The 13,518-nt window shown below is 36.4% G+C and overlaps 1 protein-coding gene across 4 annotated transcripts in view; it reads left to right on the top strand.

Moving 5' to 3' along the window:
• The window catches only part of POC1B (POC1 centriolar protein B), a 52,394-nt gene that overhangs the window by 24,677 nt on the left and 14,199 nt on the right, over nt 1–13,518 (top strand). The window contains exon 11 of one of the 4 annotated variants that reach the window (XM_085046299.1): nt 8,231–8,348. The exons of 2 other annotated variants lie outside the window; for them this stretch is intronic. In XM_085046299.1, coding sequence (XP_084902425.1) covers nt 8,231–8,299 — 69 coding nt within the window. In that variant the 3' untranslated portion in view covers nt 8,300–8,348. Of the gene's footprint in view, nt 1–8,230; nt 8,349–12,690; nt 12,819–13,518 lie in introns of all 4 variants that reach the window. One more of the 4 variants, XM_085046290.1, reaches the window with a different exon arrangement.

Genomic DNA, 13,518 nt, shown 5'->3' with positions numbered 1-13,518 from the left:
ACTTGAGGTTGCCAATCTCTAGTCTAATTTATCACCCTACCATCCTATCCCTGATTCCAGCCCCAATAGGCTATTCTTTTTCTACTGTTTATCAAAGACATTATCACTGTGCACTTTTCCCTGCACACACATCAAGACCAATTTTAAAACGTTTTATGGCTTTTTGGCCCTACTTCTACTGAAAGAATGCTGTTCAAATGGCAAAAAGTTTTGATCAGATTGTGGGGTAATTTACATATGTCCTGTCTATACCTACTTATTCTTTTTGAAGTGTTTTGCTCTGCCTTAAGGAGTTGTCCTGCCCTTCTGATATGTACAGAGAAAAACTCACTCTGTGCTTAGGTATCTTTACACATTCTTGTTCAATGTATTTTTCATGCATGTAACACAGCAGGATCTTAAAGGTTGTTTACCAAACATATTGACAAGTCCCTAGACCACTGGAAGCAGCTAATCAACACACATACTTTAATTTTTCTACTGAAGGAGAGATAATTGAGACAGTCATGCGAGAAAATACAAGTCTTTAAATACAGCCTTTCTTTGGGACAAATAACAACACTGAAGCTTTTGTAGGATCTCTAGTGAGTTCCCTAAAGCTCCCTGAAATGTCTCCAGGAAGATTGGAAGTCTGTGCAAAACCTTGTAATGTTTTGTTGAACAACTACCAAGATTACTGACAGTAAGTAGTCAAAAACATCTGTAGGTCTCAATCTAGTCCCCAAGAAAGGAGAATAGGAGAAAGTGCTCTTCTTACTGAGAATCTTTTCTTCAGCTGGAATTGTGTCCTGTCCTACTATGTTATGGGAGATACATCATTACTACCCGTAAGATAATTTGTGACAGAGCTAAAAAGGTATTTCCTTTTTCTTGCTTCTGTGAAGATTTGTTAATGAAAATGATAGAGTAGTCTAGGTTGAGAGGGATATCTGGAGTAATTTAATCTAACCTTCCCCTTAAAGCAAAGCCAACTTGGATCAGGTTCTTAAAAGCCTTGTCCAGTTAATTTGTTAATAATGTGTAGGGGTAGGAATTCCACCACCTTTCTCGGCAGCTTGCTCTAGTGCTTGATTGAAAAAAAAAAAAAATCTTTTTCATAATATGTAGCTAAAATATCCTATGTTCCAGCATGTCTGTTACCTTCAATTCACAGTGGTCCTCTAGATGTGTCTGTCTTCTTTCTATCTACCCATTAGATATCTGAGATAGCAGCAAGATCTCCCTGTATCTTTTCTTCCTTAAGGCTGAACAAACCTGGTTCTGTGCCTTTTCTTGTTTCTCACATGTTCCAGCCCCTTTGTCATCTTGGTCACTCTCAACTGGACTTGCTCCAAGATGTCAGTATCCATCTGGGACCAAGAAACCCAAAATAGGACACGCTACTCCAGATAATTAAAGTGCAGCAAAGTATCACCATCATCTATTCTTGACAACAGTCTGCCTAGAGAAAATTTTAAAAACAAATTTTTAAAAATTTAACACTTTTGATTCTTTACTTTGAATTTAAAATATATGTTTAGATATTTTCTTAGCAGTTCATTTATTTTGAGCTGTAGCTGTCTAAGAAAATACTAGTATCTCTTCCTCCCACTCCTCCTCCTCTTTTCAAGGAATTTTAATTTCTTGCTTCATCAAAACCAACAATCCATTGCAGCTTCCACACTTAAAATGCCTGGTTTTTTTGTTTTTTGGTTTTTTTTTTATTTTAGTTGTATTTTCTTGCTGCAGAGGTTAAGCTAAGATATGCAGATATGAATGTTCTTACAGGAATTTTGCTGAAAACACTTCAATTATTAAACTGCCTGAATTGTAAACACCTTATCTTTTCAGCTTCTCTTCTAGCTTAGTACTAAGGCCAGTTTGTTTTGAACATGGTGAAAAATCTTTTTTTCATCTGAGGTTCATACTGGTGCAACTTCTTTTCGTAAAGTCTGTGAAGGGAGTGTGATTGTTGTCAGTGGAAAAATTTCAGTGTAATCTTCAGTATGGAGTTACTTTCTTTTGGACTACAATTATAAAACCATTAAGAACTTCTGTGTATTATTATGGTTTGGAAATAGCTTTGGATTTGATGATTCATTTATTCAGTTCTCCTGTGTATTATTGAAAACACTGTAAAAATTAGCTGTGTATGCCTAACAAACTGGTAGTTGTGTAATGCCCTGACTTTTCCAGTGATAAGAGTCTTCCTATGTTGCAGTTACTAGAAATTAGGTGTGTTCTAGCCTTTTGCACTCTGAAAATATTCACTAAATTGGAGTCAAATTCGGGGGCTGAGGGTGGTGTTTGTTTCTCCTTTCTGTTTCATTGAAGACTGAAAGCATTACTACCTCTCTCCCACCCCTTCTTCTCCGTGTGTCAAGCAGCTTAACATTGCCTTTGTTTTCTGAACTATCATCGAAAAGGAAAAATTGGAAGTTTTATTTCCCTTTGGGACTACTTCCTCCTGTTTCATCCTCTGATTTTAGTTTTAGTCATGAGGGAGGTCAGGTCTTTTCAGTTCTGTAAGGTAATACATTCGTAACCTCTGGTCCCTGATAAGCTGCTGGAAACAAGGGAAAGTTGATGGTATTCTCTGTAGTTTTTACTGACAGCAGCAGGAAATCACTGTAGAGGCTCTCTTATGTTTCATCCCCTGACCTTGCTCATGTAAACAGGATTTGGAGGAAGCAAAGCAATGTACTGTAATCTGGAAGTCAGAATGTCTGTACTGGCTGGGAGATATTTGCTGTTCTTTCTCTTCCAGTGCTATTTAACACTAAAAACAAGACATTCTTATTGTTCGTTTACAGTAGAACTTCTACAAACTTAAGACTGGGTTAATTACTGAGTGAGGAAAGATAAGGATTGTTTCTGTTTGGAGCAAAAAGGACATGCTAAGTTTTAAAATAGAAAGTTTGTACTGCATTTATAGTAGGTGTCTTGAGGCAAAAGGTAGAATTATCTGTACTCAATTTGTTCGGTACACATTGCTCTTGCAGTTTGTATTTCAGGGTTTAGGCATTTTTGACACACTTTTCTCTGCCTTTTTTTGAACACAAAGAAGAACCCCAAGCCCCACAATCAAAAAACATCCCATGTATTTGGAAAGACAGCAATTATGAATGAAAATTTGCATCTGTTCTTCCATTTCTGCATATATGAAGGCTTAGTCAACTATTCTTCCTCATGGAAACTTACTTTGAAAAGGTCTTGGAGTAATGTCTCTTCCTTGCATGGCTTAACAACAACTCTAGAATCCAATAGGACAGGATAGTAATAGAAATTATGTCTTAAATGAAATTTTTAAATGCTTCATATTTTCCTTACCATGCAACTTCAAATTTATTCTGATCCTTTCCTGGCTTCAGCCTTATGTGGAAATAAACACCAACTGTTTTCAGTGCGGTTAAGGGGAGGGGAAAAGGAAGAAAGGAAATAATGGGCAATTTTATACATAGATCATCTCATCTGGGGCTTAAGTCCAATTCAGAAGGAAACAGCTGGTAGAACCAAAGTCATATGGCACTTCATTGTGCAGAGTAGTTACCTTTTCTGTTTGTTATAGTTCATTTGAAAGCACAACAGCTTTCTGTAGTTCATGGATGTCAACTTTCCTAAATGTCTTCAGACATTTAACCTTTCACTTAACTGTGATCATTGCATGATATGCATATGTTTTTCTCTGCCAAAAAAAAGTTCAAGCAGTATTCCCTTTGAAAGAAAGACTGGAATCTGCCCTGCTTGTGTTCCTTGTCCAAAACTCAGTTGCCAGTTGGACTGAGCTCTGTGCTGAGGAGTGATCCCACCAGTAAAAGGACTTTGATAAGAATTGACAGTTCCCAGCCTCTTCCATCACCTTTCCTTCTTTGTTCCCAGACAGAAAAATAAGGGAGGCCACTCCCTGAATAGCTATGAATCTTTTTCATAGACTGCCATTCTTCTGATTACCAGTAGATGCTTATTTGAACAGTCAACTCCCAATGACAAGCACAGAATTAAATTAAGAAATAGTGTGAAGAGATCCTGTGTCTCTGAAGTTTTGAGGTAAAGCCCATCTGCAGCTTTGTCACAGATGAACATACCAAAAAAACTCTCAAACAGGCTCTGAATCTTTCATGCTAAGGCTTATACAAACATAGAATAAATACTGTAAATGGAGGAAGTCTGAAGTGTTCAGCAGCAGAATAAAAATAAGAATAGTGCTTTTGTGTCTTTGTAAATGAATCCTCCTCTGTTCTCTCCTCTGTCCAATCTTGCTTTTAGACAGGCAATTTTTAGTGTTGTCCTGGGTTATAGTACTCTCTAGACAGATTTTTCTACTTTTTGCATGCTATGTAGGTACAATGTGTGGGGCTGGTGCAAGAGGATAGGCTGCCTTCTCCCCACAGCTCTGCAGCTAAACACATTGAGCTGCTTTCAGGATAGGAATGTTTCCTATTCCCCCCCAAGGCTACCCCAATCCATCTGGAAAAACCATGGAGCAGTAGAGACAACTTTTTCATTTGCCCAGCTAAGAGCCTTCTAAAGAGGGTATGGTATATATGAACAAAATTACTCATCTTCTGTCACAAGTGCTGAAAAGATGAAGTGTTCTGCATATTGAACAGTCAATTTCTAAACTTGCATTTTGAGCTGCTGTAGAGGTCTAGGCATGTTTAAAAAGATTTGTATATTTTAAAGTAGAATGCTTTGATAATACTAGCATCAAATAAAGCTTAAAGATCCAATACTTGAAGGTGAACTCAATGCATGTAATAAAAGAGGAATATGATCCAAGCGGCCCTTGTGTTTTGCAGTGATGCAGTTCTAACACAGCATGTAACTGCTGGTTTACAAGGAGAGTACAGGAAATATGTTGTGCCTCTACGTAATTAAGCAATAATACGTGTCCTGATGTTCCTTAATAGTCTTCATTATATTCTCTGAGTGAGCTGGAGAGAAAGTCAGGTTTTTATCAGAGACTGACTTCTGAATTTGGGCACAAGAGAATGCAAGAATCTAATATTTCCTATACTATTTTTAGCTTGCTTTCCTGAGGAAATATACTTCATGAGATTGTACTGTTTGTCTGTCACTCTTCTGTCTCCCTAATAATTTTAGAATCAAATAATTTGTGGCTTGGTTTTTTAATGAAGTTTGGAAATAAGCAATTAGAATAAGGAAACATTACTTCTGTGATTTCAGAAAGAGCGAGTGGGATGTGAACAGATACTGGAATAGGCATGGACAAGCTACTGGTGACCCACCCTCTAACTGTCATGATACATATGGAGGGAGCTTGAGTTACTATAGAACAGGAAGCCTAGGAGAGAGATCTAACAGGAAAAAACTGCACATATGCCCACATACACACACGTTTTGTAAGACAACAGGCCTTTTAAAACTGACAGAAATTTACTTTGTGTAGGGTCTTACTCATGGCAACTGTGTTTCAGGAATGCTTTTCAAGTTGATCCATCTCTGTATATTGTTCCTTTAGCAAATCAGCACATTTCTGGGAACTAGAGAGATGGAAGTTCCAGGTATTATTTCTCTGTCAGTTTCCTGAGATACTGTACATGTACGCTCTGACCTTGTCTGCTCAAGCAGTGTTTTCCTCCGCTTTGACTGGAAATCTAAGCTGTGTTCACAGTTCTCACAGCTGATTCTGTGGCATGCAGAAAATGCCCGACAGCTATCAGCCCACACATCCAATAACAACTGGTTCCTTCCTCTTCCTGGGGAAGAGTAACATCCTCTGAGAAGAAGTGTCCCCCGAGGAATGCATGAACAGCAGCAAGCCTTTCACACAGGAAATTACTACTATAGCACTTGTAGAAAAGTGTTTGTCACTTGGATTGTCAGTCTGTAATGAGCTTCCTGCTGACCTAGATGATGATTTACTACTGATCTAAATGCCATTTGTGAGTCGTTTAGCTTAATGGAAGTTAATGAAGTTATCATTCAGTGGCTCTGTTACCCTGTAAACACCTGGTTTAACGTTTTTTATGCAGTAGCACAAATGAGTTTTTAACTTGTTAGTATTCAGATGATTTATTAAATTCTGAGATTGCGCATTTTGTGGGACTAAGAAACAAGGGAATGCTTAGTTTAGCTCATAATGCATGTCTCTTAGAGAAGGTTGCAAGGTTTTGTTTTTGTTTATCTTAAGTGGCATAATAAAGTTGAGCTACGGATCAAGTATGCCAGAAAACAAGACTGTAAAGCTAAAATACTGCCCTTGAACTACCCTTTGTTCTTCAATACAACTGGAGTATAAGTTCAGCACAACATGCTTGCAACTGTGTGGTAGAAACTTGACTATAAAATTAAATTTATATATATATATATACCAAATGTTATTCAAAATTATTAATGGAAGTTTATTATAGAAGCAAACACTCAAATACTGCTTAAATATTTTGGTTTTTTCTTAAATAATAGTGCTTAAACAAGTGCTAGCAAATTCTGTGTATCACTTAGATTATAGTGATGTCTGAACCCAGAGGGTGCTTTCTGCCTAAAATCTTGTTTGAGTGTTTTCCAAATAAATCAGTTGTTCCAATACAACACATTTCTCCTTGAAGTCATGCTGCACTACTATCTAGTCTGCAGTAAGTTTGCAATGAGAGATGTAGTTACTTGCCTAATGTGAGATAATGGAAACAGAGTCACACGCAAAATTAAGTAGATTGCTTAAAACAAGACTGAAAAAACAAGAATTTTCAAATAAAATTCAGCAACTAGGGTAAAAAATGTTCCTTCATCAGGTAAGTGTTTAATGTAGAAAAAGACCTTGGCTTGTATCTTCCACCAAAACAATTTAAGGGTCAGAAAGTAGGTAGAACAATGCTAAAGGATGATTTCACAGTCATTTTAACTTAACGACTGTTTTTTATCTGGTTAATTCCATCCAAGTCAATTCCCTGATGTGTTCAGCTGTCCAAACACTAATCCGACCACAAAGGAAATAATGAGAAAAAATTATTTGGAGATTAAGGAGCAGATCAGAGCTGGCTGTAACCTAACTGAGTTGACTGATGTCTGTGGAGCCATGTGTCCAATGTGATTGTGCTGTAATACATATAGGTGTGTTACATGCATGCCACAACTGAACATTTTTCTTAAGTTGCAATGAAAAAAAGTAGGACAGGAGGTGGTAGTAATGTTTTCCTTTTGTTCAGGCACTACACATGTTGGATTCATTTTTTTTTCTTTTTCAGCCTAAGAGGATTCAGCTTTCTTCTGTCTGTATGGCTCTAATGTAAAAAGCAGGTAACAGAGATTGAGTGGAGGCAGCTCTATCATTTATGCTTGAATTTGAAGCATTGTGAAGTAATAAACTAAGAGTATATAACATCAGAGGAAAGCAAAAACTTTCTGAGAAACAGTTTATGGTTAGTGATTAGGATGCTCTTCTAGAAGAGGAGCACTGGATTGTGTTGCATTTTGCAATAAAAAGTGTTTGGGGGGGAAAAAAGGAGTAGCTCTGTGAGCGACACCATCAGTGGAGATATGTGGCATTACTGCTCTGAAAAGTTGGTTGGTTTGGTTTGTTCTTTTTTCTCTCTGTATCCCTGCCATATGGTACCTTGGTTGTAGCCATTTGGGTTGGTGTGAAGGAGGGAGATGGGCATGGAGAGATGCTGTCCTCTGGCATGTTCTAACTGCATGGAGTTTGTTCTTCCTGTACGCCAAGGTGTGAGTTCCACTGTGCATATCAGATACCTGAAGCAAAGGCATCACAGTGTAACTCTGAGTTACTGCTGCAGTATTCTTATTGTAAAGGAAGACTCCTTTCTTGCAACAGAGATTTAAAAGAATTGCTTTATCCTTAACCTTAATTCTTAGACTAACCAGTACTAAGTGTTCCTCACTGCAAAGGTCACTCTTTCAAGTGTTTCCTCATTTCTTACATGTCTCTTGGGAAAGGAATTCAGCATCCAAACTTCCAGTTTTTGCTAGGGTACTGAAATAGTATAATACTATTTGCTTGATAGTTTCAGTTAGTTGTATGTAAGATACTGTAATTCTTCACTCAGTAACCTTATAATAAAGTTTTATCATTTTGCCCAGTTATGTGTCATTGTAGATCTTTTCAACACCTCTGCTTTCTATAGTGAATTACTCTGTAGTGTTCTCTGATGTCTTGCATGTGTTCATCAAGTTGCATTTTGACAGCTGAATGGAGTCAGAATGCCAAATAACCCTGATTGTTTTAGTAATTTACAGCATGCCTTTTGTGTCACCTGTAAACTTGATTTTCCAGGTTGCTGGTACATTTTGTATGGGACTAAAAGAAGAGCAGATTTCAGTGGAGTCACTAAAACCAGCATAAATCTGCAGTGTCTTTCTGATTTAGCTGTTTCTGAAGAAATACTAGATAAGTGAGTTCATGCTGCATTACACTTTAAAATGCATTAATGAAATTGTAGTATGCATATTATGGATTTAACAAAAAAGGATGATTTTATTAGGAACAGTTTGACTAAATATTTCATTAGGGAAGTCTTCAGTTTGAAAGACCATTTTGTTTTTGTCCCCTCAAACTGTGTTGACATTAGGTCTTAAATATTTGCTCTATCTGTACTAAGTCAGCTTCTTAGTTGATTTTTTTTGGTTTTTCCCTGACATGGTTCTCAAGCTGACTGTGACCCATGACCACACAATTATCCTGTTTATCCTTTCTGGTTACTGATGGAATTTCAGCTTCTCCCTCTCCTGGTGTTTTCTCCATTTTTGTAGGCTATATTAAAAATCAGTATCATTACCTGACTTGTTAGGTCAAAACCATTGAGTTCAAACTGTGTAATGCAGGATTTAAAAGCATTTACAGGGTAAATTGTTTAATAGTCTTTCTTTGCTATGGTTCAAATAGATCCTATTTTGCCAGAAATATAGTTACAGCATTTACTATCTTCTGAAATAGAAGATAAAAATACCTTATTAAACACTTAAAATAATATGCATAATGCTTTAACGTCTCTAGCTAATAAGTATGCTGTTGATGGGGCTTCTTTTGTCTCTGATACTTGTAAAGTAGAAATAATTTTTGAGTTATAGGAAGTAAGGCAAAGTAATTTCTATAAATCAGTGTTTCATAGATGACTATAAGGTTTTATTTGAAACTTTTTTCTTGAAGTAGTCATAAGTTTAGTTTCTCTCATGCAATCTCTGGACTCCAATAGTGTGTAAACTTACACCAGAGCCTTTTTACCACGGGTTTGCTTACTGATTTCTCTCTGTTAGCTGGCAGTCTAGTCTCAGGGAGCTTATATGAAATCAGCTCCCTCTAGGATATCTCTTCCTCCACCAGACCCTCTTATATCTGCAACAAGTTCAAAACTTGTAAATGAGGTGTGGGGACAAGCAGACAGAAATGATAGCCTCAGTATTGTTTCCTTAGAGCTAAAATGTCCTTTTTATTGGTGCTAATTCTAATGGCTATGCAGTTTTGCTGAGACCTTCAATTATCCCGATCAGCTGTGTTTCATCACTTCTAATTTATGGTCATTTGTATTGTTCTGCCTTTTATAGTTGCAAAAAGCAGCAGTATATTTTGTCTGTGAAGGCTCTAAATCCCCAACAGGAATTTGACATTTAGGACTGGAATGCCAGCTGTTGATATGGGATTATAGTGCCAACTGCTTTTGTTTTATTGTCGTTTTAACATCAAGTATGGAGTGCAGCACACAGTCAGGATATACATTCTTCCATATCCCACTGAGTGTGGCATCTCCACATCTTGACTAGACCACTGCCTGTCACAGCTGATACTGTGCAATTGGCTATCTGTTGTTTAACTCTTCTGTGTGGTTGCAAGAACAGAGTCAGTCTTAATCAAATGGAATTAACAAAGGCAGTGTAATTCTGTTTTACATACCTTTTAGCATAGTTGTATTTGTATTTCTTCTCTGTATCCCAGTGGATAGTATTCAATGCAGTATTTCATTAATGCTAATTTAGTGAATATTTTTTAATATATTTATGTATCTTTCAATTCATTTATATCCCTTATCCAACCTTAACCCATGCAACCAAGCTGTTTAGAGAAATGTGCTCTGCTTTCAAAGAAAGTGTCATGTGGCCATGAGTATAAGGGAGTGCAAGCACATTTTAGAATCGGAGCTGCTGTTCTTAGCAGGAGTATCTTACATGTGTTATGTGCTTAGCTTGATTAATCTCTGGAAAATACTTAATGTTGTCTGTTATGATCATAAATTACATTCCTTAAGTTGCAGGCAGGACATAGATGACTGGGAGTGCCAGTGATGCTGTGTTTTCATTAGAGTGTGAGAAATTATGCATCCTCTTGTACCTTGCATGGACACACAGTTTCGTAGATTTTTGCTATCCACCAGGGTGCTGCTGGGGATAATAAAATGCCAAAGTAATTCTCCTTTCAGAAGTTGAAAAAGATCATAGTATTAACATGAATAGGGGAATTTTTCCTAAAAATAGAAAAGATGTAGGGACTGCAACTTCGTCATTGCAAAGCAAGAGGACTTTAGTTTGAAATTCATGGTGTTAATTAACAAAATTTCTGTTCTGTTGCTCAGTAAAACATCAGACCTCAATGCCAAAGAAATGGTAAGAAGGAATAGAATAAAAGTTTCTTGTTTCTCTTTGTCCTGGTCTTACCAGAGGACTGATTTCAACAATAGACATGTGGTAGTTTATTGAAATATAGTGACACAAGCAAGATCTACCTATGTACTTCAGCTCCAAGTTGTACATGTCCCCCTGGCTTCCAGTCTTGTGCGTGGAACATACTGATACTCCTGGTTTGGTTTGCCAGTGTGAGTAGACACGTTAAAGAATGTTCCTTGACGCTAGAAAGAAGCAGTTGGCAATGTAAATTCATTGGTTTTTTGGTCAGGACTTTGATATAGCATTGATACGTGAATATACTGAATTACATAGACCTATATAAAGACAATTGATATTAAATGTTATTTTAGATTGTGATGGTTTTGATCTGGATATTACTAATACACATATAATTCCAAGACACATTTTGTATGCTAGAGCAATAGGAAAATAAGTTAAACAATGACTTAGTGTGTATATATATTTATAATATAATTGTGTCATCATATGTTTTGAATACATAGAGAGTACAAATGTTAATCAATGTTTAAAGTGTGGCTGTTAAAAACAAACAAAAAGTACCAAACACAGCAGAAGTGCTAATAAGGTAACAGCAAGTGTAATTAAATATGGAATGTATGCAGAAGAATTGCATAAGTGTTTAACAAATTAGTATAAACCTGAATGGATGTATGAATAAAATAATGCACTGGGACCAGTGGAATATATTGCTTATCTTCAAATGGTAAACCCTTTTAGTGTTTTCCAGTTATTTTCCTAATATACACAGTTTTTGAGCTTTGCATATTATAGGGGACATAGCTGTAATTTATTACACACATAGAAAGAAGTTAGATATATATAAAATACACATATAAAAATGATATATAGCCTTTTATATTTAGCCTTATATTCCAAGGAGGTATTTTTTGTGTATATATCTTTTTTAGTGCTCAATGTGATGTTATATTTGTTGAAAAATAATAAATTACATAATTATTTTCTACTTTTCTACATAAAAAGGAGAAATATGTGAATCAACAGTGAGCCTGTTTTGCAGAACCTCTTCTGTGCAAAAGATGCTTCACCTTAGTGAATGCAGGAGCAAGCACTGGTATTGTTTGTTTTGTGTATCTGTTTGTAGAACCTCAGCTTTTCTGGTCACATAAATATCACTAAAGAGAACAGAACATGTAAGGGGAGTTTTTTCTTGGTTTTTTTTCAAGAAAGAATAAAGCAGTGTGACAGCAATTGGATCTGGAACAGGAAGTTGTGAATTTTTGTGGACATTAGACCAGGTTGTTTCCCTTCTGCAGTGTTCACCAACTACCACTCTACAGCTCGGTGGCAAAGGAATCCTGTAAGACTCATGAGGCAGGATTTCCTCAAGTTGTTGCCCCTGTAGAACTTTGCTGCTGAGTGAGGCAGGATTTTGTACTGTGTGCCAACACTTCCAGCATTTTAGTTGGTGCTGAACAGTGTGTATTTTGATAGAAGCTTGTAATACAGCACTAATTAACTTATTTTTTGGGAGTGTAGCAGGCATGTCAGACCACTCCAAAGTTAACATTTCTTGGATGTTTGTATGTAATTCTCACATTTCTCAGTTTCTGCAGTTCCTTAATTTTATTCCTATCACAGTAAAGTGTAAAACTCAACTGACTTAAGTACAGAGTTGTGCCGGTGCTACCAAAGCAATTTTTTACAATCCCACCTCTGAACAAAGCTCAGTAGGACTGAGTATTATTTTTACTTGGACAAATAGGACAACTTGTCCAAATCTTCTGCATATTTCTAATACTGAGCACTGAAATATCTCAGGATGGGCTTTTGCTACTTTCTCAAGGTGTTTTATGAAATCTAATAAAAGCATATAAATATGACTTTTCAATTAAAATTTTGAAGTTTCATTTTATCCTCATGGGAGTTTATTGTGACACTATTGTTGATGTGTTTGGTGTCTTTTTCAAGCCTTCACCATCCATTACAGGTGTAACACTTGATTAACAAAAGCCTTGGTAAAATGCTGATGAACAATGTTTCTTCTATTACATAATAAAATATATTTTTCATGGCTGTAGTCAGAGGATTTCAGTTCCAAGCTATGAAATATTGGACTTTTTCTTTTTTCTTTCACAGATAGTGGTGTCTGTCTCTTTGGCAAAGTGTTCAAGTAATTGTGCTGGCTCATTGGATTTAACTTTGGACTCTACTATGCTGGATTTCTAACTTAATTTCTAATGCTTTTAACTCTTCATTATTTTCCTGTAAGTAATGTGTATTAAAGGAGATCTGACTCCTGCTTCTACAGAGTAAACAAACTGAGTGGTATTGTTGATAGCCACCAAGTCAAGTGGTATAACCACCTGTTGTTACTGCTGCTCTGAAGGGAAATCAAAGCTGCCAGACTTCAGCTAAGAGATTTCTCTGGGAAATCTTTGTGTGGACACCCTGCACCTCATAGCATTCCCTAATAGGAGGCAACGTAGGGTTGTCACTGCAACAAAGTTTTATTGACACAAATTATGTTGACGTGAGGTAGCAAAATAAGGAAATTCATACCATAGCACTGACACTGTTATCCTTACAAAAACCATTGATACAGATGCAGCTGTGCTGGCAGAGAGCAGTTTCTTTTAGCTTTGCCTATAACTTTGGATTTTGTCTTCAGTAATTTTTTGTTCATTCTTATTGAGAGGTGGGGTTTAAGACAGAAGTGTATTCCTTTAGTTTTCATTTACATATGGTGTAAATTGTTCAAGATTAGTTTTGCCCCAAAAGATTAAGTATGAAAGGCTTATCTAGGAAAAATCAATTGCATATTGTAAAGTCTATTATTTTATTTTTTAATTAGGAAAAAACATGCCTTCAAGAACGAGAAGTTCCTGTAGGTCTGTTGAACAATCTCTTTTCATTGTCAATTCATGTTGAATATAGATATACTAAGTGACTTCGGCAAGCATTTGA

Source organism: Lichenostomus cassidix, chromosome 1Aa, assembly GCF_008360975.1.
Source record: "Lichenostomus cassidix isolate B80296 chromosome 1Aa, HeHo_3.0, whole genome shotgun sequence".
Taxonomy (NCBI): Eukaryota; Metazoa; Chordata; class Aves; order Passeriformes; family Meliphagidae; genus Lichenostomus; species Lichenostomus cassidix.
This window is presented reverse-complemented; position numbering and strand designations above follow the sequence as displayed.